This window comes from Rattus norvegicus, chromosome 1 (assembly GCF_021556685.1).
Source record: "Rattus norvegicus strain SHRSP/BbbUtx chromosome 1, alternate assembly SHRSP_T2T, whole genome shotgun sequence".
Classification (NCBI taxonomy): domain Eukaryota; kingdom Metazoa; phylum Chordata; class Mammalia; order Rodentia; family Muridae; genus Rattus; species Rattus norvegicus.
The window spans coordinates 146627918-146655455 of NC_141534.1; the positions used below are offsets into that span (position 1 = coordinate 146627918).

General features: G+C 49.7%; 1 protein-coding gene across 1 annotated transcript in view; it reads left to right on the forward strand.

Annotated features, from left to right (window-relative positions):
* Nucleotides 1–10303: 10303 nt before the first annotated feature.
* Nucleotides 10304–27538, forward strand: part of Sema4b (semaphorin 4B) — a 28146-nt gene continuing 10911 nt past the window's right edge. The window contains 3 exon segments of the mRNA NM_001170462.2: nt 10304–10481; nt 24695–24858; nt 25158–25220. Of these exon segments, the coding sequence (NP_001163933.1) occupies nt 10370–10481; nt 24695–24858; nt 25158–25220 (339 nt within the window). The 5' untranslated portion in view covers nt 10304–10369.

Consider the following 27538-nt stretch of genomic DNA (forward strand, 5'->3'; position numbering starts at 1 on the left):
GCTCCATCCCCAAGCCCAGGAAACCCAGTAGGATCTGAACACTCAAACATCCTCCCTCTGGTGAAGCCAACAGAGCAGCTGAGAAGACTCAGAGCAAGGCAACCTCGATTAGGGAACTGGAGCCATTGGCCCTCTTTGGTGCCTTTTCTTATTCACATTCTGTGAAAAGAAAAGAGAAAGGTGGGGGTGGGGTGGGGTGGGGGGAAGCACCTGGGAAGGAACACCGGAATGAATCACTTGGAAATGCTTTGAGACCTTCAGCAAGAGCAGAAAAAACCCATTTGTTCATTTAGTCAACATTTACTGGGTGCCTCATGTTTCCAAGCTCTGCCCTGGGGCTGGACATTTAAAAACCTGAGGTAGGCAGGTCTGGCCTATGCAATCAAGAAGCTTGTGGAAGGGTAGGGAAGAGAGGGATGAGACTCGTAAATGAGTGCTTTACTGCAGTAATGAGTGCCTTAATGGAAATCTAAGCCAAGGGCAGAAGGAGCCCAGAAGAGCAACTCCGGAAATGTGTTGAAAACAGCAGAATCTAGTCTGTGCGGCTTGGAGTCCTTCTGGAGTCCTGCCAGGCTTGCTGTGGCTACTACCTCAGTCTGAGACAAAGGAATGAGTGAGGGAAAGTGGCTAAAGAAATGTAGTCCAGGATGGGATGTCTCTGCAAAGAAACAGATGAATCCTGATGAATTATGAAGTCCTTGTCTGCAGCAGTCCTGGTCCTTTCTGTCAGTTTGTCCTGTGCTTTGAAGGTAGCGAGTAGAAGTAGTGATGGGTGGATGAAAGGAGGGAGGGAGAAAAGAAAGACAGCTACTCGTACCATCAAAAGTGGAGCCGGTTTGCAAGTTGAGACAAAACCTGGTTGAAATTCCACTTCTTGGTATAGTGACCACGTGAGCCATTGGATCCCTTGGCCCCAAGTCTTCACCTGGCATACATGTGGCCTTAGGAAGCCCCTGAACTCTGCAGCTTGTTATCTGAATAGTGGAATTTCCCATTGCTGTGGGGGTTACAGATTGTTAAATGTGAAAAGATCAGCGTATTACCTCCCTTATAGTTAGAACTAAGGAAAATATTACCTGAATGACTGTCAAGTTTGATTTAGGTAGGGGGGCTTGCCAAATACTTCTTGTGGAAATTACATAGCTATTCCAAGTGAAGGATGGCTTCTTTTTACCTAGTAAGGGCTTGTTTTGTAAATTCCTTGTTTCTGAAGATGAACACATTTTTAAAGAAATTGTTGTAGCAGGGTGTGGTGATACACATCCACAATTCCAACCACTTAGAAGGCCAAGGAAGGAGTGTAGTAAGTTTGTGGTCTGCCTGGGTCAAGTTCAAGGTCAGTTTGAGATAGTAAGACCCTGACTTAGAACCAAAACCAACAATAACAAAAACAAAAAAAAGAAAAGACAGGTTCTTCTCTCCACCCCCACCCCCGGTCTTGAGATGGGTTTCTCTGCATAGCCCTGGTGGATCCAGAACTCAAGTTGTGGATCAGGCTGGCCTCGAACTCCCAGAGATCCACTTGCTTCTGACTAAGTGCCTTGCAAGACCAGGCACCTCTAGGGTGCATGACAAAGGCCCTGCTCCTTAGGCAAGCACTCCAAGAACTATGCTGCTGCATCCCTAGCCCTCGTCAAGGTTCTTTTTTTTTTTTTTTTTTTTTCTTTTCTTTTTTTTCAGAGCTGGGGACCGAACCCAGGGCCTTGTGCTTGCTAGGCAAGCGCTCTACCACTGAGCTAAATCCCCAAACCCAAGGTTTTTTTTTTTAAGATTTAATTTTTTTTTTTTTTTTGGTTCTTTTTTTCAGAGCTGGGGACCCAACCCAGGGCCTTGCGCTTCCTAGGCAAGTGCTCTACCTCTGAGCTAAATCCCCAACCCCTAAAATTTTTATTTTATGTATATGAGTGTTTTCCATATAAGGGGAGCACATTTGTGCCTGCTGCCTGTGGCCTTCAGAAGAAGGTGTTGGAGCCCCTGAAGTGGAGTTAGGGTTGGTTGTGAGCCTCTGCAAGTGCTGGGAACCCAAACCTGTGTCCTCTGCAAGGGCAGCAAGTGTTCCTAACCACTGAGCCACCTCTGGAGCCCAGACAAGGATCTTTCTGACATTAGATGAAAGCTCTGATACCTGTTCTCCAGAAGTAGAACTTCACCCTTAGGGCTCCCAGTGCCCTGAATACCACTGTGGAGTCAGGGCCTCTGCTTCATGGGCTGTGCTGAAAGGCTTAAGGCCATATTCCTAGGAGAGGAACCAGAGCATCACAGTATCATGATGGAAGTCTACATCTACTCTTTCAAGGGGAGAGTGGCAGGCCCATAAGCCTACTCCAAGCTCCTTCTGCTGGGTCCAAGCTCCAGAGACCCGGGATGCCTCATTCACAGGGTGCTATCTGACAGTAGGAATCCCTGGGGTTTTCTAGTACTGACAGAGGGACCCATGCAAGTGTGAGGCTTTGGTGTTACCTTTACCTTCTCCTCATGAATGACCTGAGACTCTTTCGTTAGGACCGCAGTGAGCACACTTTCATGGTGTGGCCACCCTGGCAAGACAGGTCGATGGTTGATGTTGGAATTGCAGGTGATCAGTAGCAACTCAACTTCCATCTCCACCAGGCTCCTAGGAATCACTTGTCCCTGCTTATTCTCTTGGTCCAGTATGTCAGCCAAGAGCAGAGCTGTGGGAGGTGTGTCAGCCAGGGTGATTTAAGATGAACTTTGGAGTGGGAAGGAAAAGGGAAATGGGGAGCCTAAGGACTCTGGGGAGGAAACATGGTTCCCTGGGGATAGAGGCACAGGGGTCAGAGTGGAGTAGATTTAAGAGGGGGAGAATTTGATGGCAAATTGGAAAAGAGGTTTTTAATTTTTCTTTTAATCTTTACTCTTTTGAGATAGGGTCTTGCGAAGGAGTTCCAGCCCGCCTGGAACTCAATCTGTGACCTAGGCTGGCGTTGGAATTTACAGGAATCCTCCTGCCTCAGCCTCTCAATGATTACAAGCCTGTACCTGTACCTGGTTTCTTGACTTGAGATCTTGAGAAGAGAACATGGTTTCCTATGCTGGACTGGACACTGAGTCCCCTGCTAGGTCCTCAGCCTTCTGACCCCATCCCCACCTGGCCTAGCATCCCTGCCTCCCACCTGTGAATGGCTGCTGCAATCTGAGAGCAGCAAAGCCATTGAACAGTCAGTCAGTTTCAGGTCTGCCAGGCTAGTCTCCCTGACTGGGCAGGTCTATAGCCACATTCAGCACCTCCTGAACTCCTGTGGGGAGCACAGGAGTGACAGTGGCAACTTCATGTTCCACCCTGCCTGGGCAGGGACAGGCTGAGCCCTGCTGGTTGCACCACAGCCCTGTAGGGTGGGGGGATCCCCTCCCAGGGAGTGGCCAACTCAGGTCCTAACAGGCCCAGTGGGGGCGGCGCTGTGTGGTGGGCTGCTTGCCACAGTAGGCACACCCAGGGCCCAGACTGAGCAGGCTGGTTCCTTCCCTTCAGGGGAGTTGCAGCCTCAGCACCACGTGTGAAGGCGGCAGCTGAACCTGAGGGAGCACTAGGAAGGGGCTTCTCCGGAAGGGCTTCTAAGATGTTTACTCTCCTGCGACCTTGGGGTTCCTTTCAGACAGAGAGGGAGGCCGTACTAGTCTGGAACATGGGGCGTTCACTGTGCTTTATAGATTCTATCCCGTTCCCTAACCACGCCATAAAGTACTATAGTATTACTATCACGGGAGAAGCAGCTAACAGCTAGAGGGACTATAGTCCTCTTAAGACCCGTATAAAACGGGTAGTGATGAGTTCTCTACTGTATGCCCAGCCACTGAATTCTGTCACTTAACGGAGCACATATTCTGGGTAGGGAGTGGAGCACAGCAAAGGGCCTGTAGGAAGAAGCTGGTTTGGGAAGAGATGAGGCAGTTGCCGGACCCTATTGAAAGCTACCTGAGAGAGCTGAAGGCTGTGTTAATTCTGACCCTGGGTGGATGTCCTCTGCTGCAGAGGGCTGCTGCCTTTCCCAAGAAAGTGCTCAGCACTCAGGCCTGGCAATCATTGGCCGATTTAAAAGCACACACGGAGTTGGGGATTTAGCTCAATGGCGCAAGGCCCTGGGTTCGGTCCCCAGCTCCGAAAAAAAAAAAAAATAAATAAAATAAAAGCACACACGGACTGTGTCTGCTGCTGTGACTTCCTCATGTAAATGTATTGCCGCTGCTGCCCAAGTTGCTGCCTGGCCCCTGGGGAGGAGACACAGCCTCGTGCTTAACCGGGGCAGGGTGGGGAACCGCAGCTGCAGGTTGGCAGAAGAAGAGGGCTTGGGGCTACGAGGGGATCGTGGCAGGGGGCCAGGGCCTAGGGAGCTGGGCCACAGCCAGTTCATGTCTGAGAGACCTTGCTAGGCAGCCTGCCAGTCAGTACCCGGTGGTGGGGGAAGGGGTGGGAGGAGCCTGAATGTTGCCTAAGGAGGGGTAGGCGGGACCTTTGGATTCAAGCTCCACTGAGCTTGGCAGGAGGCTCCTCCCCCTCATAGCCTCAAACAAAGCTACAACTCCAGAGTAGAGGTGTGGGAGTCCAGCGCCTAGCTCCCCTGGGTGGGAGTCAGAGGTCAGACCTGGCAAGAGCCCTTTGACAGGTTTCATGCATGACCAAGGACATCTTCCTGCCTGCACCTGGGCAGAGGCTGAGGGGCGAGTGTTGACTGTGATAGTCTGGCTGTGAGGAGCAGCGCTAAGGGAGGCAGATGTGTTCACTCATTTTCTGTTTTCATTCTTCCTTGCCTTTACTTCCTCTTTCTTTTCAGGCTTTCTCCTACTGACCTATCAGTTTGTGCTTCTTCTGCTTGGTTCTTCAGTCATGGTCTGCTTCCCTACTTCCTCGTTCCTTTTCTCCCATGCTGACAGGTATAATATATACACTTCTAGCGGGATATAGACTACATTCCCAGCGTTGAGAAGGTAGACATAAGATCTAGAGTACAAGGCCAGTGTGGGTTACATAGCAAGTTTTAAGCCACCTTGGCCTAAGTAAGTGAGACTATCTAAAACAAAAGGCTTAAAAATTATAAAGCTCAGTACATTCTTTTTTTTTTTTTTTTTTGGTTCTTTTTTTCCAGAGCTGGGGACCGAACCCAGGGCCTTGCGCTTCCTAGGCAAGCGCTCTACCACTGAGCTAAATCCCCAACCCCAGCTCAGTACATTCTAACATTTGTAAATACTTGAAAATCCAACACTAGATCAAGATATAGAATCAGTCATCTCTAAAGTTTCTATATTTGCCTAGGAGGCATGTGCCCACTGGGCTCTGACATCGTCAATCATCATATATTACATCTGTCTGGGTAGCTGCTGCTTCTCCTCTTCCTCCCCCTCTTCCTCTTCTTCCTCCTCCCCCCTCCTCCTCTTCTTCCTCCCCCTTCCTTTCCCCCTTTTTCTCCTCCTCCCCTCTTCCTCCCCCCCTCTTCCTCCTCCTCTTCCTCCTCCTCCTCTTGGTTTTTCCAGACAGGGTTTCTCTATGCAGTCCTGTCTGGCCTAGAACTCACTCTGTAGACCAGACTGGCATCCAACTCAGATGTCCCCCTGCCTCTGTCTCCCAAGTGCTGAGATTAAAGGCGTGCGCCACCACCAGGCTTGTCTGGACTTCTTTATAATATATTCTTATGAACAGTATACTTCTCATCCTTGCACTAGTGAAAAAAGTGTGTGTGTGTGTGTGTGTGTGTGTGTAGGTTGTGGGAGGAAGCACAGATAGATAGACGGATGGGAGGAAGAAAGAAGGCTTGTGAGTGCAGGTGGACAGGGAGCAGACTTATGGATGTCTTTGTTTTGTAGGCTGGGGCATGGAGGAAGTATTACTTTTTTCTTGTTCTGTTTTTTGGTACTCTTTCCAAGTACCCCTCCCACCCCGGTTCTTTGTAAACACTGACATTTGGCTGAAAAACACTTGCTTACATCCAAGCGTGGCAGAGGGGAACAGGAGACACATCGTTGGCTTGGGAACCACTCTTTTGCCTAAAGTAAGTCAATTCAAAGGCAGTTCTTTGTCAGTTGCCCTTCTGTTCTTTCCAGTCCCAGAGAGAGCACATGAGAAACCACATTAGCACATGGACAGAAGACAGTGGAGCCCAGGAGCAAGGCTGCCATGCACGTCGATTGGAGGGTGCTTTCTCAGGTCAAGAGTCAGGACCCTCACGTAGATAGCTCTGTGTGGTTCCTACTGGGGTGCCTTGCTAGGCATGGGGGAGGGGTCAGAAGACCTGGCACTGTTCTCTAAGGGGCTTGCTGCCCACTTGGCGTACGACATACTTTCAAAGCACATGAGCAGGATATAATTAACAACCATGAGAGGCTGCATCAGCCCCTGCCTCCTCTCCTCAGGGATGAGCACAGCCATCAGACAAGCCCTTTGTTGCCAAGACATAAGAGCAGACCAATCTCCTGCCACTTTAGGAGCTACTGATCCCCAGATTCGGGCTCTGAATAAATGCTAATTGAGCAGGTGAGCCATAGGTCAGGCACTGCTCTAAACTGGGGTGTGGAGCAGAAGAAGGAAGTGCTGTAGCTAGCAAAAATTGATTTTTGACAAAGATGTGTGTGCATGTGTATGTATATGCATGGATATGTGTGTGCACATAGGAGATCTCATGCATGTATTCACAGGCATGCGTGTGTGTTTGAATGTATGTATGTGTGTGTGTGTATGTATGTATGTATGTAAACCAGAGAACAACTTTGTATGTCATTCCTCAGGAGCCATCCCCTCCCTCCCTTTTTTGAGACAGGGTCTCTCACTGGTCTGGAACCTCTACCTGTCTCTGTCTCTGTCTCTGTCTCTGTCTCTCTCTCTCTCTCACACACACACACACACACACACACCCCTAAGATCAGACTGACCCAGGCTAGTTATCTCATAGAATGCTCTTTGTGCCGGATATATCCGCTTCCATCCTTATTATTAGACGTGGGTTAACTCTTTGGTAGGAACACCACAGGGATTGATAATGTGAGGTTCTCAGGGCGTCATATAGGAGGCGAGCAAAAATTCCAGTGGACTCCTATTGCGGATGACCACTTGGTTAAGATGGTGGCTACCAGATCTCATTGGCAGGTATACATCTGCCTTTGGGTTAGAGGTCCTCTGTGGGACAGACTGTCAGACATTGTTCTCTCAGTCTTTATTTCCAGCTGTGGTCTTTGCTAAGTGTTCTTTCTAATCCTTCTATTCTACACTTAGCAGGCAGCATTTGTACATAAAGAAATTTCCAGGCTGGAGAGATGGCTCAGTGGTTAAGAGCACTGACTGCTCTTCCAGAGGTCCTGAGTTCAAATCCCAGCAACCACATGGTGACTCACAACCATCTGTAATGGGATCCAACGCCCTCTTCTGGTGTGTCTGAGGACAGCTACAGTGTACTCATAAATTAAAATAAATGTTTAAAAAAAAAAAGAAATCTCCTTCCCTTCCATTCTCTTTACCTTTCTCTCTGTGTCACACTGTTGACTAATGGGTTGAATTTTCATTTGCTGTATTAGAATCCATTACTGATTAAGCCATTTAATAACCAAATGGTCATCCGGCTGCCTCCTATCTGATGCTCAGCAAACTGTCTCTTCCGTTCTTTAGGCATGGCCTCATCAGTCTTTGCTTTGCTTTCAGACCCAACAACATGTCCTGTATACCTCGTACTTTCCCTCATTCTCCAAGGAGATCTCTCTGCTTTTACAGAGGAGTGGCGTGCAGAAACCAAGATCTGGAGGCTAAATCTGCACACCCATTATTTTTATCAGTAACTTGATTAAAGGTCCAAGGAATGCTTAGCCAAATTTACGATGACTCAAAACTAGGAAAGGAGGTGCCAAATGTATGATAATAGAATCGATATTCAAAACGACCTCTGTGGGATGAGATCTGGGCCAGAACCAATAGATTTAAGAGAGATAATTTTGAAGTCTGGTGTTCAGTTGAAAAAGTTTATTGCATCATTTCAGGTTTGGGACACTCTTCACTAGACAGAAATTGGCATCAAAAGATGCTCCAGGTTGTTAGCCAACAAGAGCTCGTAGCAGCCTGACGCCTGCCATCCTCACTCAGTTACCCAGTCATCCCTTCAGCCAACATTTATTGAAGGCCTGCCTGTCCTGTATACAAGTTCCATTCCAGGGGCCTGGGAGGTTTGAGCAGGGGAAGCTGCACCTGCACTTTTGTTTTATTTATGTATGTATTTATTAAGTTCACTTTCGTTGGTTGTTTAAGACAGAGTTTCAAGTAGTCTCCATTGGCCTCAAACTTGTTATGTACCTAAGGCTGCCCTTGAATTCCTGATCTTCCCTCCCTCCACCTGCCAAGTGCTAGAACTAAAGGAATGTGCCACCATTTTCCAGCTGACTTTAAATTTTATTTTCATCTGGGCAGTGGTGGCACATGCCTTTATTCCCAGTACTTGGGGGTCAGAGCCAGAAGGATCTTTGTGAAACCCAGTATCTAAATAGACAGACAGGCAGACAGACAGATAAATGAAATTGGGGGCTGGAGAGATGGTTCAGCAATAGCTCTGGCTGCTTTTCTGAAGGACCCGGGTTCAATTCCCTCACAGCAGTTCACAGCTATCAGGAACTCCAGTTCCAGGGGATCTGACACGTCACATAGACAGATACATGTAAAAAAAATTTTTCGGGCTGGAGAGATGGCTCAGTGGTTAAGAGCACCGACTGCTCTTCCCGAGGTCCTGAGTTCAAATCCCAGCAACCACATGGTGGCTCACAACCATCTGTAATGAAATCTGATGCCCTCTTCTGGTGTATCTGAAGACAGCTACAGTGTACTCATAGATAATAAATAAATAAAATATTAAAAAAAATTTTCAGATAGGGTTTCTCTGTGTAGCCTTGGTGGTCCTGGAACTGGCTCTGTAAAACTCGAGAGATCTACCTGCCTCTGACTCCCAGGTGCTGGGATTAAAGGCCAGACTTTGAAGCCGTTTTTAAAATGATAATTTATTTAATGTGCATTTGTGTTTTGCATATATATTTATTTTGTGTCACACACACAGATCAGAGGACACAACTTGTGGAGTGGACTCTGTCTACTGTGTTTGAGATTATAGAAGAAAAGGAAGAAGCAATTAGAGGGGCCTCATAGCCAGGAGAGCAAGGGTGGGTCTGAGAAAGCAATAAACTTCAGATGATGGAGTAACTAGCTCATTTGGACATGAGGAGTAAGAGAAATGACACGAGAGTGTAGAAGGATGTCAGGGTGGTCACAGGAATTGTGGGACATGGGGAAGTCTGGGACCAACCAAGAGCTTGTCTGCTCTGACTGCCACCTACCTGTGGGGGTGGAGATGAGGGGAGAAAGATGTGGCTCTGAAACTGCCTACTTTGGCAGCGGGTGCAGTGTAGCTTCGAAATTTAAGAAAATTCTGGGCAAAGTGGTTTCATTGCCACAAGAACAATGGACACATATTTTCAGGTTTTTAATTTTATCAGTGCACCTAGGAAAAGCTGAAACGGGTCTCCAAAACCTTGATGTCTTTCTTTGTTGATCTCCCCATCTCACCCTCCTTATTTCCCTCCATCTCTTTGCTGGGGCTCCACCACATTAACTTCAGATTGGGGTACTTGCGGGTGGATACCTCTCATTCCAGCCTTAGGGAATCCTTTCCTATGCTCAGCCACGTGCTGGTTGTGGGGGAAGATCTAGCCTCCTTGGCAGTGAAGTCCATGAAATCCTATTATCCCACTTGAACTAATTCTGCGCCGTCCCCCGGGCTTCGCGTGGACAGAATTCTAAGCATGGACAACCCAGCAGTGTATCTAGATTCTAGACCATGCAGACCTCTCACGGAAGTAAGACTGGAAAGCTACCAGTCTCAGTGTCTGCACAGCTCCCAGAGCCGGGGGTGGGGGTGGGTAGGGGGCAAGTAGGGCAGGGTTCCCGGGAGCCGGAAGGAGGGCGGGTCCGAGCGGTCTAGCGTGCTCTTCGGTCTCCAGGCTTCGGATCCCCAGGCTCTGTTCCACCCCGAGTGCCCCAAGTCGGGTGTCCCGATCTAGCGCCCCTCGTACTCTAGCGCCCAGGAAGGAGGAAGGGAAAAGAGCTGGGCGAGGACTAGCTAGGAGGCCGGCCTACCCGCCGACTTCCTGCTCCGCGCCCTCCTCCCTGCGGCGGGAGCGCGGGGCTTCCACCCCGCAGGACTGGGTAGAGGGATCCTACTCTGTGGCGACCCACGTGACCATCTTCCCTGCCGCCCACCCCAGGTCCGGAGGCGGAGGCCAGGGGAAGGACTCCGGGCCGAACCGCGGGGCGGGGCTCCAGCCTGAGACTCCACTTGAGCAACCTGAGCCGGAGGACGCCGCTCCTGCCGCGGTCCGAGCTCCACGCGCCGCGATGGGCCGGGCGAGCCGCTCCGCCGACCTGCTGAGCGCGCTGCAGCTGCTGTTGCTACTGCTGCGGACGACGACGGCGCGGGCGCTCGGCCCACGGATCAGTGTGCCGCTGGGTAAGTGCTGTGGGGCGCGGCAGAGGGACGGGAGTGCAGCCGGCAAGATGCTTGGTAGGATGGCCACGACAAAGGAGGGTTGAGACCCACTAGGACCAGGAAAGCATTTCCCTTTCCCAAGTGCTGTGGTCAAAGCGAAAGGAGAGGGAAGCTAGGGAGCTGAGAGCCCTTTTCTTCCATTTTCTATCTGGACTCGGTGAGGGCCGCTCTCCTGCTCGGTCACACTTGGCACTGTTTGGGGGCCTCAGGTGCTAGCCATCCTGCCGACTCATCTACTTGTCTTTGATGCTGACCAGGGTCAACCGTGGAGCCACCAACGGCATGGGGCTGAAGGCACTGCTGCTGGCTTTGCTATAAACTCTGGACTTTTGATATTCTCAGGCAGCCACAGCAGAGCCTGGAGCTCGGCGGGTGGTTGCCAGGTCTTTCCATCCTGCCAGCCGGTCTCTGACTGATCGACCTGGAGAATTCACTCCTCCCACCCCCAAACACCGGGACTTGGAAACTGACATTATGAAGACCCATCTATACCCTGCCTAGAGGGACCTGAGGGTACCACTCTGGTGGGACAGGTTCCTTTCTTAGCGCTTCCCATCTGCCCCTGGCTGCCAGTGTTTCCAATCCTTCTGTCTTTCTTTATTTCCCTTAGTCTGATCGCCCAGGAACCTTCTGGGAACCTCAACTTTTGGAATTCTAGGGACTTGGGTCTTAAGCCCAGCAAGTACTTCCTACTACCTGTACTCCAGCTTCCTCACCTGCAAAGTCACCTCAGGCTTAGCCACCTTGCAAAGCCATCTCGGGAAATTTATGAAACTTGGTGCATTGGGTGGGCATCAGGCACATAGGTGCCAACAGACAATGCTTGGCCAAACCCCACTAAATTGCAAACTGTCACGTGTGAGGCACTGCATAAATTAGAGGTTATAGACTAAAACTCTAGCAGACTTCCTTCTTATAGCATCCCCACCCCTAAAAGCATCCCATTTGCAAAAGGATGGAATCAGCTCTTCAATTAAGGCCCGCAACTGGATCTCCGTCTCTTATCAGAAACATTACTGGTAGCTCAAGTTCAAATCTTGCCTCCGCTGCTTAGTTCACCTGTGACCTTAAGTAACAACTTAAGTTCTCTCTGCCTTGATTTCTTCATCTGCAAAATAGGGATATTAGCACCTTGCTCAAGGCTCAACTCATTACCAGTTGCAAAGTCCTGAGGATAGGGCTTGGTACAGAAACCTCTCTGCGGGTGTTTGCTGTCCTTCTTGTTATGTTAAACCTGGACCACTCCTTCATGGAACTGGATGGTTCACCCTGGGGTGGGGATGGTTCCTGAGTGCTTGACTGCAGCTCCTTGGGAGTTCCGTTCTTGGAGTGAGTAAAGACTGAAATCTGAACCCAGGATTCTTGCTCTGCTGCTTTAAAACATTTACTTAGCTTATGTGTGGGTGTGTGAGCACACGAAACACATGTGGAGGTCAGTGAGGTCAGAGGGCAACTGGCAAAATTGTCCCTCAGCCTTGTGGAGCTCAGGAATTAAGATCAGAATCTCAGGTTGGGTGTCCAATCCCTTTCCCGGATGAGCCATCTTCCCATGAGCCCCTCTCCCTGTTTACCCCATCTGAGCTAAGCATGGAACCCATCTTTCATTAGACATGTGCTCTACCTCTGAGCCATACACACCCCTCCCTGCTTCTGTAAGATCAGTGGTTCTCAGCCTTCCCAATGCTGCAACCCTTTAATACAGGTTGCGGTGACCCCCTCTCCCAACCATAAATCATTTTTGTTGCTATGTCATAACTGTAAATTTGCTACTATTATGAACTGTAAATATATGTTTTCCCAAAGGTCTTAGGCAACCCATGCGAAAGGGTCATTTGACCTCCAAAGGGGTTGAGACCCACAGGTTGAGAACTGCTGTCCCAGTCCCTTAGACCCTCTCAGCCTTCGGGATAAGGCAAGGGCTATGAGATGAGAACTCACATCCCACTTATGCCTTGAGAAGGCAGGACTAGCTTTTTGGGGCCATGCCAAACACAGTAGGTCTTGTGTCTTAGGGAGTGGTGGGAAGACTTGATAGGAGAGTAGAGAGGCCCTGCTTCCTGGGAGAACGTCAGTCTTTGCTTAGTTATTTAGCTCCAGGACCTGGCCAGCTTCCACAATTTGGTGATCAATCAGGGCTGCCACAGGTGGGCAAGGTATAACTTGTGCACTTTACAGAGGTATCCAGCTGAGGGGTTGCAAGGGCTTGCAGTCCAGGAACATGATTTTACTGTGTTTGGAGGACTGATTCTGTCAGGGGAGTGGAGATGATTTTTCAGCCTTCTCCAAACTCTGCAATGTTTCAGCAATGCCCAGCCACCTAAACCCTGGGTGTGCATCCACACGTGACTGAGCTACCATGCTATCACAGTGCTTCCTGGGCCTGCGCAGCAACCTTGATACCTGCTTCCACTCCCTTACCTCCCAGCTACTGGCAGGTCCTGTGGCTGGAGTCCCAAATGGGGAATGCCCTGCTGACAGAATAGGCTCACTCTTTGAGTCTGGCGTGAGAGTTTCCTGTCTCATCCCTGGGGGCTCGTTAGATGTTCCTGGCAGTGTACCCATCCTTGGCAGGCCCATAGTGACCATGGGTGCCTGGCCCAGGGCCTTTCATTCTTCAGACTCGGGCCTATCAGGGAATGCACACAACTGAGACCACACCCCTTTTCCCACCACCTGAACTGAATTCACACCCAGGTTCACGCCCAAGGATCTGTCTGTGATCTAAAACCAAGTCGCTTGAAGTGGAAAGTCTAGTTTACTCTGCATCTAGGGTCTCATGGAGAACTCTCATTCCTGTTGATGGTTCTTGGGAGCTCTGAGCTTGGAGGGGTACTTGTAACCTCACCTAATGGTCAGTAGAGGGAAGGAAGACCCAGGACATTTTGGGTGAGAGTTGGGGAGCAGCCATGAGGGTTCCTAACCCAACTGGAAGTCTGTGAAAGCCTTGCCTCAGAGAAGAGCATGAAATTTGGGTTCTTTTAACATGAAAACTCCAGGGCCGGTAATGTGGGGTATGAGCAGGAATCTGGCCTTGAAGAAGCAAAACAAAACTGCTCCCACAGCCTACTGAAGTCTGGTGGAACCACCTTATTTGGGTAATTAAAAGAGTTATTAATGTCTCCCAGCCCCAGAGACATCCTGCTAAAAAGCTCTGGAAACAGTGTATGAACCAGATTGGAATTAAATCTGTAGGCCTGCAAAATGCAGTTAACAAAACCCCATTGAATGCAGAGAACAAGGCACTTGGCACGAGTCAGCTGCCCGTCTGAGTCAAGGATGCCCAAGCGGCCCCTGTGCTGGCTGCTGCTCTCGTTCCCTCTTGCCTGCTTATTGACCTCTGCCTTATATGACCTCGGCTCAGCGTGAGACTTTGTAGTTTTGTCTTGTATGTTGGCCTGTTCGTGATTCTTCAGAGGCACGTGGACAGTGGAGAGCTTCAGAAATGGATGCTGAGAGCCAGGCTGGGAAAACTGGCTTACCACTCTCATCAAAGGACACGTCAAATAGCAAGCTATAGCCTTCTTAAGCCTGTATCCTTATCCACAGAACCAGAAGAAGAGCAGGGCCCATCTCCCAGGCTCCTGAGAGGATTATGGAAATAGCATATGTAAGGTGCTTGGCAAGGGTCCTGACACACGCAGCCTGCCCAGTGGAAGTCAGCAGCTTTTACTGCATGCCACCCTGCTCAAACCTACAAGCCTTACTCTAGGAGTTGGATGCTCAGCACTGCTCGGGATGCCTGCTCTGCCCTGGGGAGGAGAGACAAGCCCAGGTCCCAAGGGTTTATGGGAGGTCATTCCCATGGACTTGCTTAGGTTTGCCCCCACTTCAAGAGCTCCTAGTTCTTTTATTCTGTGGCTCAAGACCCTCCAGTGCTTGGGACTGGATTGCCTCACAACCCTCCCTGCCTGCCTTTTGCTGCTTCTTTTTGCTCTGTGATCTGTGGAAGTCATTCGGCTGGTGCTATGCCTCCTACACTTGTAGAGTGTGGGTGGAGCTTCTTGATACATACACCACGTAGCGTAGTCATCATCTGGTTGATGGAATGAATCTGGTTAAAAGGCTCCCAAAGGGGTTGGGGATTTAGCTCAGCGGTAGAGCACTTGCCTAGCAAGCGCAAGGCCCTGGGTTCGGTCCCCAGCTCCGAAAAAAAGAAAAAAAAAAAAAAAAAGGCTCCGCAAAGTCATGTCACCATTCACACCTCCCTGTTATCCCCTTGTCCTATCTCTGTGGCTGCTTAGGCTGTGTCAGGGCTCAGAAACTTGAGGTGGAGCACCCCCTGCACCCCAGGGGAAGAGGTTTAACGGAACTAGTCCTGTGGTCCATGCCTGCCCTCTCTCCAGTCAGCATCCTGGAGAGCACTATCTCATAAGACTGCACTGTATAGCCACTTTCCCCAGTTGGCCCTCCCTGCTCTTTACCTCTGCCCTCCCTGTCCTGGAAGAGTTTGCCACATCAGGAAAGAAGCCAGCTCCCCTAGGGGGGACAGTGTCTTGTCACAGGAAACTTGCTGCTTGCCATTCTGATGACCACAAGCCTTTCTTCTGCTGCTCACACTTGCCCTCAGATGTCTCCTGGGTCACTGTTAGCCCCATACTTATGTGATCATCTCTGCCACGAGGCTTGCCTACAACCAATCAGGATCATAGCTGGTGTTCAGCCTTGGGAACCTAGGAGATAGTCAGCAAAGTGAAGGGTATAGCTGAGGGTCACAGAGGGGAGTGATTTATCCACTTCAGGGTGCTCCTTCCTGAGCCTGTGATCCTACCTAGAGCCTGTCTGGAAGCCCGTCATCTAGAAAGTTAGGAGAGGCCTCAGGGAGAGGCTTGGGGTAGGTGTGATAGGTGGGAGCCCTCGTTCCTCTTTTCTTCATAAGAGTGGCTAAAGTGGCCAGTGGCTACCTTTGGGACTTATTTTTACCCCCAGTGCTAGAGCGGAACCCAGGACCACAGATCCTCCTATCTGCTAAGGAAACACTGACATTGAGCTACCGCCCAGCCCTGGCCTCTCCTCACTCATTCTGTGGAAGAGGAAGACACCATCCATTTCCAGTACTCACTGGGCTAGGCTCACACTGACCTGTGGAGTTGTATTGTTTTACCCAGCGTAGAAAAATGTTGAGATGGGTCACTAAAGATAAGAGACTGTGCTTGGGCCAGTTTGTTTCTTGACTCGGGAGCCTCATTCTTTCTTAGAGAACAGTAGCTACCTCTGGCTTCACCTACCAGTTACACAAAAGCAGCCAAGTGGCCCAGCGGCCCAGCTCAGCCCTCTAGTAATTGATCAGCTGTGTGAGTCCATCTGGTAAAGAAGTCTGTTGAGGTTATCCTTTGACAGAGCAGACAGAACAAGGCAGCCAGCTGAGGCCCCTGAAGGCACTGTCATATTGGATGTCAGTGGACTTGGCAGGGAATGAGGGGCACACATCAGAGGTTTGCACACTAGGGGTGATGGCCAAAGCCAGCCTGTGGATATATTTCACTTGACTTCCAAGTGACTTAGAAATTTTTAATTAGTGGCTGATATTGATATTTAAAACTTAGGAAATTTTGTATAAATATCCAGATTTCTGGCTGTAGGGGACTCTGGCAACACAGGGCCCCATTTTCCTAGCAATAAGCAGCTGGGGCTTAGCAGCCACCTCCTCTTTCAAGGACCTCATGCCCATATGGTTACATTCATACCAGTTCTGTTTCCCCTGCCCTGGTGGCCCCAGAGACGCAGATGTTACACACAGAAAGCCTGCTACACGTGTGTGAAAAGGTTAAAAGAAGGAAGGAAGGACAATAGGGCAGGAAGAGGAGTGCTGCAGCAACAGTCTGTTAGTCATTGATGCCCTCCTGCAGGCCTTCCACCTCAGAGGCAGGTGGCTGGCCCCAGATTACACAAACGGTCAGTGATGACATCAGGATGTGCTGTGGCTTTTAGGACTTCCTACCCATTACCCTGCATCTCTGTGGCTCATTTTCCACTTCCTGCACCATTTTTAGCTGCCACCTGTCTCTCTGTGGCCTTTGGGTGCGACGACTGAGTGAGCTGCTGGTGATTGGAGGGCTCACACACAGTTTGGAACAAGAACCTTTAGGACCTACGTGCTGACCCCTATCAGTGTAGGGCTTCTTTCTGGGTGGAAGCACCTTTAAATGAGGGACTCTGTTTTTGCTCAGTCAACAAACATTCGTAACACACCTCCTTGGAAGTCACCTGAGCAGGTGATGTGTGTATGGGATAGCAATGAGATTTAGTCTTGACCCTGACTGCCCTTCTGTTGGGTGGGGCAGTCAGAGCCAGAAGCTTACAAATGTGAAACAGTGTCTCCTGAGCCTGCCACAAGTGTGAGGTGTACGACAGGCCCTCCTGAGTGTGGGCAATTTTGGAATTTTGGTTTATTTAAAAAGCATAGAAATATTACAAAAATATGCTTTTGGTTTAGTCCCAGGTATGGGAGGTAGGACTGCTTCAGATTGTCCATGGCAGCTGACTATGCTTTGCCTCGAGCTCTGGCAGGGGCGTGATTTTGCCAGCTACAGATAACTTCTGCAGTTGTGTGACGATTGGCATTCTGGGCACTTTCAGAGGGTTATAAATGCTAGGGACCCTCAGGTGTGGTGGGTTGTTTGTTAAGTAGTTGTGTGCAAAGAAGAAACAAGAAGAAATCAGATATCCTGACTGTGAAGATCAAACTTGCCCCATGAAACGTAATGCCTCTAATCAGCAGGAAGTAGTCTGTCTAACAAGAATGTCCCCCCCCCCCCCCGTTGGGCATTTAGCTCAGTGGTAGAGTGCTTGTCTAGCAAGCACAAGGCCCTGGGTTCGGTCCCCAGCTCCTAAAAAAAGAAAAAAAAATGCTGCCCCCTTTTTCCAACCTCTTAACTTTATTCTGGGATCTCTTTCCTTTTCGCTCTATCCTTTTTTTCTCTCCTATCTAGTGTTAGGCGGTTGAAAGGATGGAAGAAAGAAGAACTAAAGAGTAGCCAAAGACCAGCCATATACTCTTGTGTGGCTGGAGATTCAAGAAGGCCATAGAGGAACCCATAAATACAGCTTAGTCAGAGGGGAGACAGCAGCACAGAACTGGCCGTGACTAAAGCACCCTTGAACTTCAGTTCTGTGTCACTCACTAAATGGATGGGGGCATTGGGTGATGTTCCACTGTGGCAGGCATTGTGAGGTGGTGGTAATTCGTGGAGAGAGAGCCTTTCAGCTATAGTAGGGGGCACCAGGAGACTGTAGTAGCTGGGGTAGGAGAAGTAAGGGCCTTGTTCAGGACTGTGGCTGTAGACTAGTGATGTGGGGCAGATTAGGAAAATTCAAAGAAGAGGTGACATGTGGCTGAGCTGAATGGTAGGAAGATACTAGATCCCAAGACAGGGTGAGTGGCACAAAGGGGCATGAGAGGGGCCCACATGAGAATGTCTTTGAAGTAACCCATTGTGCCTAGGGGCTCACCAGAATTTAAGTGTGGACATGTGGCCCGTCTCAGAGTGAGACGACCAAGAGTAATACATGAGGGAAAAGCTTGAGAGGCCAAAGAGTGGTTAGCAACACAGACAGGAGCTGGGCAGCACAGGTTCCTGTCCCACTCTTACCACATACCCAAGCGGAGAGCAATCCTACCCCTACCCCACTTGAAGGGGATTGTGGGACTGAATCTGCAGAGCCCAGGGTATGTGAGGAAGACGTGAGTTGACCCTTGAGCCTGTGAGCCCTGACACCTGGAGGCCAGGCCATGGGGTCTACTGTTATCAAGTGAGACATTTCCTGGGTCTTAGAGGGTTCACCCACCAAGTATGGGCTGGTTGAGGCCAGTTTCCTGGAAGAGTGTGTGGGAGGTGAAGAAAGGTGAAAGCTCTCTGGAGGAGTTTCTAGAAGTGCTTTCTGAAAGGGAGGGCCTCCATGTGTGATGAAACTGGATGTTAAGGTCACTGTACTCAGTGGCCCCTATTTCTTCAGAAAAAACTGGAGACCTCCGTGAGGAAGGAAGGAGGTGGGTGGGTAGGAGGCTGGTGTTTTCTGGCCTTATCCTGCTGGGGCCTGTGGAAGACAAGAAGCTAGGGCCAGGTCAGCATCTCACACATGGCTCAGGAGTCACAGAGCAGAGCAAAGTGGGACTCTTGAGTCAACACAGGAGAAGAGAGAGAGTGGCCAGCCACTGAACAGAGGGACATAGGAGCTGACCATGGTCCTGCGTGGGTAGAGGGGTTGGGCCGAGGTCAAGGCCTGTAGGTGTTGGAACAGCCTGTGTAGCTGGGACACAGGTCTTGTGGCTTTGGGGTTCTGACGGGTTGGCCAGTTGACACAGGGACAGTTGGAAGGATGGCTTCCCAGAGTAAACGCACCCCATGAACAGAGCTTGTTCACGCTCTTGCTCTGGCTTTGGTCTAGTACTGTTATTATTAATAGTTTTGCTTTTGGGTCAGGGTCTTGAGGTATAGCCTAGACGTCCTTAAGTTCTAGACGTCCTAGAACATCCTAGTAAGTTCTTCCTCAGTCTTCCAAATGCTATAAATGCTTTCTTTTTTGAGGGGTGAGGGAGCGGGTTGAGACATAGTCTTGTGTAGTCCATGCTGGATTCATATTTACTTTGGAGCCAAGGATAACCTCAACCTTCTGATCCTTCATACTTTTACCTTCCATAGTGCTAGGATTACTGACTACTGTACCGAGCCAACAAATGGATTCTTGAGGACTTCAGTCCAGGGGAGACTTTGGCATACAGCCGTCTGTTAGCCACCACACTGGGACTAGCCCTCTTTTGTGGACTTTGTCCTGACCTTAGCCCAGTGAATGTCTCCCTTGCTTGGCTCCCCACTTACATAGCCTGGGGACAAGGTGGCTGCTTCCTGCTCAGTACTGGGTGGTGTGGAGAAAGGAAGTGCATATAGGTCAGTTTGCTGCTGACTGTAGCAAGCAGGTTCAAGGTTCATGATGTCCCTGAGACACCCAGGAGGCCTTGCTCTGACTCTGCAGGGAGGCTGGTATTTTCTGGCCTTATCCTGCTGGGGCCTGTGGGGGACAAGAAACTAGGGCCAGGTCAGCATCTCACTGGTGGCTCGGAAGTCACAGAGCAGAGCAAAGTGGGGTGGGACTCTTGAGTCAGCACTGTCTAGGGTGGGGCTGAACCCTATTCCTGTTTTAACTCAGAAAGTTCCACGCTTCCGGCTGAGTCACAGGGGTAGGGAGAATCTCTGTGAGGCTGGGGGCTGAGGAGTTCCCACATCACTTCCTGCTAGGTTGGGGTGTGGGACCTTGTAGGTGGTTGCCCTAGAATCATAGCCCTATTCTACTTTCTTGAAGGATGGGGTACTCATGGGGAGCAGGCCCTTGGGGGAGTCCCAGCTCTTGGGCAGCCACTGGCTCAAGTTGCCCGGGGCCCATAGAGAGGTTCCATCCTGATTGGGACAGCAGCCATAGTTTGTAGTTAGAGGCTAAAACCCAGGTAGGGGAACAGGGAGAGTATCTGAGCCATATTCACAACCAGGAGACCAGGTGGAACATGCTCTTTGGCACAACAGAGAACACACACACACACACACACACACACACACACACACACACACCCCTACACACCTACACACCTCTACCTCTCCAGTCACCTCTGCACAAAGAGCACCGGGAACTCATGCACAAGCCTGGACAGGCCTTGAGGTTCCGTGCACATAGGCACACAGACACACAGACATGGGCAGGCTCAGGCAGGGCCCTCTGCACAGACGTCTACACAGTCACTCTATTGAGGTGGCCCCAGACACATGGGAGTTTGGGTAGTCACAGCACCCAATGCATGCCTGTAGCACACATCCTGTTTCTAGCTAATCTGCTTGAGACCCTTGTGAGCCACACTCAGACTCTGGTGGAGTGAATGGACTGATGCTGTAAGCTCTCAGCAGGGAGGCCGCACCCCCTGCCCTGCCCTCTGTGGCTTGCCTGGCTGGATTTTCCTGCAGGGCTTTTGGATTTTGTTTTTGAGCTACTCGAGTGTTGATCGTGTGCCAGGCACCGTGCCAGCGCAGGGAGCGTGTGTAAAGTTGTTTTGAGTGAAGCTCTCGGTAAGTGTGGGTTATTATGTACATTGTTATTTACATACGTAATCTTGCTCCTTCTCATAACAGCTCCATGAGGCAGAGGGCTATTATTGTCCCCATTTTGCAGATAAGGAAAGTGGGGCTCTGAGAGGTTAAGTGTCTTGTCCTTATGAGCGGCAGAGGCTGGATTTGAACCAGGTCTTTGACTCCAGTATATGGTCTCAGTCTGCCTTGTGAGATAACCAGTGGCCAATAGTGAAGTCCACAGCCGGGATCATTAGCGCACCGTGACTCTTAAGTCTGAGGCACAGGGTGGAAGGGAGGAGGGCTGAGGGCAGGGACGGAGGGCGGTCCCAGCATGAGAGGGCATGTTATGAAGGCACTGTGCTCACTTTCCATCCCATGGTCATTCTGTTGAGTGTGTTCCCAGCAGATACGGAAAGTCTCGGACCGCTGGCACCCAGGCTTCCCCTCCAGCCTGGCCTGACTCTGTCTGAGGGACCCTGGGCAGCTTGCCATCCACGCAGGCAAAAGTGGAGGGGATGTTGAGCTGCCACCTGGAACTTGTGCTTATCTTGGCCTCTTGGCATTTCTGTATCTGGACAGAATCCAAGGGTGGCTTCCCGCTTAGAGCTGTAGGTCCCACCCAGGTGGAAATGCCCTCCGGAGCAGGCAGATAAGCTCTGGCAAACCAGAGGCAGCCTACGTTTCCAGAAAACCTTGAGGGGTACAAGAGATAAAGGGGTACAGGAGCTGTGTGCTTGATGTCGCTGAGCCTTCGTGAGGCTCCTGTGAGCTGCACTTTTTGTCTCGTCCCTGTGATAGACACAAGAAGCCACAGTGAATTCAGTGGGTATCATATGGAAGGGCCTCCTTGGACCTTCTCAGAGTAGTCCTTGGGCCACCTCCTTCTAAGTTACTGAGAGCTGGTCAAGAGGCTCAGACCAGCAGTTTCAGAATCTCTTGGGAGGGCCTGGAGTCAAGGTACTGTTTAGGGAGATTGGGATTGGTACTGGAACTTTCCTTGGCCTCCCAGTGTATTCAGTACTAAGGGTTGGAAGTCTCGGGTGCTACAAGAATTAAGAGTTTGAGAAGAGGCTCTTGGTAGTTTAGAAAGAGAGAAGGACATCTTTGGGTTTCGACTACCTGTGGTGGCAGTGTCAGAATTCAGGCTCTGGCCTCAGGCAGGACTGTTCCTTAAGTTCTAGTGCAGCTCCCTGTGTAACTCTGGGTTTTAGGAGTACGACAAAACTTCAGCCACAGAGACACACACATTTCCTCAACCTTCTGCACCACATCCCTCTCCAGGAGCAGCTGTGAGCCCCTACTGTCTAGTGACTGGAGGTGTTACCTATCCCATGTGTCTCAGCAGGCTTGGGGAAGCCTACCTGAGAGCTTCTTCAGCATCCTGTGCTGTGTGGTAAAAGGCTGAGCTTCGGTCAAAGAGTTGGTGTGGTTTCCTGTTCTTGAACAGTGTGAGAACCAAGTGTTTTCACTTCCCCTTTCTCTGTGGCTCCCAGGAGTCTTGATGCTAAATGTGCAGCCCACCCCAATAGCTGTGTGAAGATCCCATGACCTGCTTACGTGACTGCTGTCTCTCTGGCTTAGATGTCTTCTTCAGATTGCTTTTCCTCGGCCTGCGATTTTAATGCTTCTCTTTCAACACTTTCTTGTCTTTGCGTTTCCTTACCTCTTCCTGGAAGCAGGCTGAGGGTATGTAAAAACACTGGACTTGCAGACACACATGGAGTCATCCTCACATTGCTTGGCTGGCATGCTGCCTCATGGCTTCCCAGCTCTGTGAGTCTGTTTGTTTGCATGGTCCTGAGCCACTGGTCAGTTGGGACATGCCTGAGACTGGTCAGGGGCTGCTTTCTGCTTGGTGCTGTTTGTTTGTTTGTTTTGGGTCTGTTTTAAATAATTTCTCTCTGAGCCCATCAGTTGTTCAGAGTGTGAACACACTGACTAGCCATTGGGCTGAACACACTGATGGGCCAGTGGGCGTTGATTGTTTCTTTTTCCCTCTTCAATTCTCATCTTTTACATTACGTAAGAATAAGTTGCTTACCCTGAAACCTCAGAATAATACAAGAGGGAAATGCTCACGGCTCCTCGGGTTCACTGCAGTGTCCCCTGTCTGGGTTGTTTTCTCATTCATGTTTTTTTCCCACAAAGGGAAATAATCTGCCCAGGCATTCTGTAACCTTCACTTTTACTTAATAATTATTATCTTCTAATAAGTACATCTTCTGCAGCAATGAACAGGTTCTAAAGTTTTCTCGAGTTGTACTGTGTCTGTGTGTCTGTGCATCCGTATATAAGTAAGTGCAGGAAGGCTCAGTGGGTAAAGGCACCACGGTTAGCCAAGCCTGCCAGTCAGATCCAGTCTCTGGGACTCACATGGTGGAAGAGGGTACCGATTCCCAGAAGCTGCTCTCTGATGTACACACTCCACACTCCTTTAGATGTTAAGCAGGAGAGGCTTTGCTGTAAGAACCCACACTGTCAGCCGTTCTGTACCTGGTTCTCTGGGTCATCGAGAGTTCCCACCCTGCCAGTGTTCCTGTGGACAATGTCATGAGATGCTCACACCACCATTTCTCGTCTCTCATCTCTCAGTTTACTGCAGGGACGAATGAGGCTTTTCGTCCTCCTTGCCCATCCCTTCACGTTCTGCGCTTTCCCCTCCTTGCCACTTACAATAATACCCTGCCTGGGCAGGCTGACACGTTCTTGTCACCCAGCACTCAAGAGGCTGAGGCAGGAGAATCATGATTTTGAGAGTAGTCTGGGCTGTGTAACAGAGCTAGCTCCAAAAAAAAAAAAAAAAGCAAAGCAAATTCCATTTGGCTAAGGTTATATACTTCACAGCGGCCTAGGCTGGGTCATCCACAGTCAAATTAACAGCACACTTAGAATACACGTTAACATTTTATTTTCAATGTCTGATGTAATCCTCACTTGTGTGTATCTGACATACAGTCATGTGTGCTGTTAGGGACCCAACCCAGACACTTACATGTTAGATAAGCATGTACTGGACCACACCCAAGCCCTGTTAGCCTCGTACAGCATATTGTGACCCTCCTTGCTCCTAGGAGGGACAGCAGAGTTTCATTTCCACCCCACTACCACTCCCCAACAGGGGATCTGGCTGGAGGCAGAATCAGAGGGAGAGGGCTGCCCCTGCATTTCCTTTCGTTGGTCAGATGCTGTGCAAAAGGAGGATGTTAAATGTTTCAGCCCTTCTCTGCATTACAGTTATTTATTTGTGTGTGCGTGCACTCTGCCATACTCACGAGGGAGGGGGCAGATGACAGCATGTGGGAGTCACTGTCTTCTACCGTGTGGAGCCTGGGTATTGAACTCAAGTGGGAAGGCTGGTGGCAAGCATCTTGACCCACCGAGCCTGCTCTTTCTTACAGTGTGTTACGTACTTGTCACCCATCACTGTATATTTTAATTTGCTTCATATTCCCCGCCCCTCTCAAAACTGGGCCTCACTTAAGTAAACCCAGACTGGCCTGAAACTGCTAATTCCCCTGCCTCATCCTCCCGTGTGCTGGGATTGCAGGTGTGTACCATTACACCTCGCTAGAGTCTGTATCTCTTACACAATTTATCTGTGTGTTTTCTGGAGTTTCTAATCTATGTTGCTTTTGCACGCTGGGTTATATCCCATTGAGTGGACTATTATAATCTATTCTCACCCTACCTCGGACTCTTAGGTTTCCACTTTTTTTATTAAAAAGAATTATAATGTATAAGTACACTGTTAGCTGTCTCCAGACACACCAGGAGAGGGCAACAGATCCCATTACAGATGGTTGTGAGCCACCATGTGGTTGCTAAGAATTGAACTCAGGACCTCTGGAAGAGCAGCCAGTGCTCTTAACACTGAGCCATCTCTCCAGTCTGGTTTTCCAATCGTATGATTGAAAAAGCTGTAATTAATGTTCTTCTCCGTGTACCTTAGTGCATCTCTATCTTATGTCTGAGTGTCGGGAATGATACTCTTCTTTATAACCAACCTATTGCCTTGGGTCCATGCTACTGACTGTCCTGCAGATCTCCCTTAGACTAAATGCAATCATTCCTAAAATGGACGGAAAAGGCGATTCTCAGGCATGTCCGATTTTCTCTCCTCAGACTCTGAAGAAAGGCTGATTAGAAAATTTGAAGCTGAAAACATCTCCAACTACACGGCCCTTCTGCTGAGCCAAGATGGCAAGACGCTGTATGTGGGGGCCCGAGAGGCCCTCTTTGCCCTTAACAGCAACCTCAGCTTCTTGCCGGGCGGGGAGTACCAAGAGGTGAGAGATGTTTGAGGGTGGCCAGGGGTGGGTGGTTTTGTGTGTGTGTGTGTGTGTGTGTGTGTGTGTGTGTGTGTGTGTGTGTGTGTGTCTGTCTGTCTGTCTGTCTGTCTGTGTGTATCTGTGTGTGTGTGTGTGTGTGTGTGTGTGTGTGTGTGTGTGTGTGTGTGTGTGTGTGTGTCTGTGTGTGTGCGGGAAGCTGGCCTGCTGGTCAGGATGCTCTGGACGGGACAGGACAGGAGTGTGGCTCTGCATACCCTCTGTGCCCTTGCACACCTATTTTCCTTCTCCTTCCCCAGCTGCTGTGGAGTGCAGATCCTGACAGGAAGCAGCAGTGCAGCTTCAAGGGCAAGGACCCAAAGGTGAGACCTGGGCAGAACACTGAGCAGATATGGCTGTATGGGAAAGGCATGGCCTGGACATACCCAGCACTAGGCTTGAGACCCAGCCCCAGCCCTGTATGATGTTGGATAGATTCTTCTGGCTGAGCCTTGCTGTTCTCACCTGTACGATGGGATAATATGACTGCAACCCTGGATAAACCTGGCCCCTAACACTTAAAACAGTGTCCCATTAGTCTTAGTCCAATATGACCTGGCGAGGTGGTGATTATGTCTTTGTCAAGGGTCTCTAGTTGACAGCCAAGTCTGGCAGATTCTAGTTTGGTCCAGTCCAATCCAGCATTCTCCTGTAGGACTTGCGGCTATTCCCAGAGGTCTTCAGGTTAAGTTCTGGATGTCCCCATCCACTCACACTTACTTCTGTGAACAGTCAACAAGTGCATGTTGGTGGTGTGGGGTGGAACACTGTGCCTCCCACAGGCTGGACGAGCGCTCTGGTGGTGAGCCACACCTCAGCCCCTCTTCAGCACTTGGTCTGTGCTGTTAGCTACTAGAGACATTATGAAAGAGTAAAACCATGCCTGTAATCTCAGAACCTGGACCGGAGGGTTAGAAGTTCAAGATCATCCTGGACTACATAGCAGATTGATGGACTGAACACCATGACACCATTTCAAAGAGCTAAAAAAATTGAAAGAAAAACTAATGAAAAATCAGTTTGTACGGTGGTTATGACAAAAAGGAAAAACCAGGGCTGGAGAACTGGTTCAGCAGTCATGAGTACAGACTGCTCTTCTAGAGGACCGGCCTGTTCCACACGACACCTCATAACCTTCTGTAACTCCAGTCCCCAGGGACACAATTCCCTCTTCTGGCCCCCGTGTGTGGGCACCTGACACACAATGAGATCCACACTCAGGCACATAAACAAGAAAGCAAAGCTGTGGTGGCCACACCTTTAATCCCAGTACTCTAGAGGCAGAGGCAGGTGGATCTCTGTGAGTTCAAGGCCAACCTGGTGTACAGAGTGAGTTCCAGGACAGCAAAAACTACCTAGAAAAACCCTGTCTTAAAAAAAAAAAAGACTGGGGGCTGGAGAGATGGCTCAGCGGTTAAGAGCACCGACTGCTCTTCCAGAGGTCATGAGTTCAATTCCCAGCAACCACATGGTGGCTCACAACCATCTGTAAAGAGACCTGATGCCCTCTTCTGGTGTATCTGAAGACAGCGACAGTGTACTTATATATAATAAATGAATAAATCTTAAAAAAAAACCAAAACAGACAGACATTTATATAGTGCAAAGACTAGAGGAAGGTAAGGTATGTGACTGTGAGATACCCAGACACTAAGCAGGACTTAGGTTTCACTCTGCGTGAATGAATCATTTTGGAAACCAGTAGAAAGGTGAGCAGAGAAGTGGCATGGGTGTCTGTTTTTGCATTGTTTTACAGAACTCCAGATTAAGCCCAGGGCCTCACATGTGTTAGATAAGTGCTCTACCACGGAGCTACATCCCCGACCCTCTTTCTGAGAGGCAGGTTCTCACTTTGTCACCTAAACTGGCTTTTTCACCCAGGCTGGACTTGAACTTGTGATCCTCTTCTCTCAGCCTTCTGAGTAGGTAGAATTATAGACTTGTGCCACCAGACCTATCCTGCCTGTGTTCTAAAAAGATGGCTTTGAGCCAGCCATGTTTGTGCCTCCTTGTAATTCTAGCACTTGTAAGGCAGAGGATTATTAATTCCTGTCAAGCCTGGGCTATGTGGTGAAACTCATAAATAAAAACAGACAAATGGGTCCCGTTGTGTCCATGATAGTGTCTTCTCTGGAATTGAACACAAGGAAGCCATCGTGGGTCAGGCCATGATAGTGCCTTTTGCAGGGTGCTATCCATAAAGGGGTGAAAAATTATCAGATTCTGGGTTTTTGTTTATTGAAGGTTTAGCATCCAGGAAGGTGTGGAATTTGAGAGACAGCCAGGCCATAGCCTCCCACTGGAATGATGGAAAGACTTCAGTGGGCCTTGGGGTGTTGGCGGTACCAATTTGGAAATTTCCTATGAGATACCTTGTAGAGGTGGCATTTGTGCCAGGAGTTCAGGGCTGAGCAGTTCTTCTGCTTTACCTCCTGTCTCCCCCAGGGTTGGAGAATCCTCTCAAGAGGATTAAGACACTCTGAAAGGTGGAATTCCTCCCTCTGGGGTGCCTTTCACCACAGAGAAGAACATTAGCCAATCCAGAAACTAGCTGAGCCCCAGTGCAGACCCTGCTTAAGCTCTGCCAGCCAACCTCTGGCCTAGAGCCTGGTCCATTGTTCTGTTACTCACCAGGTCCCCA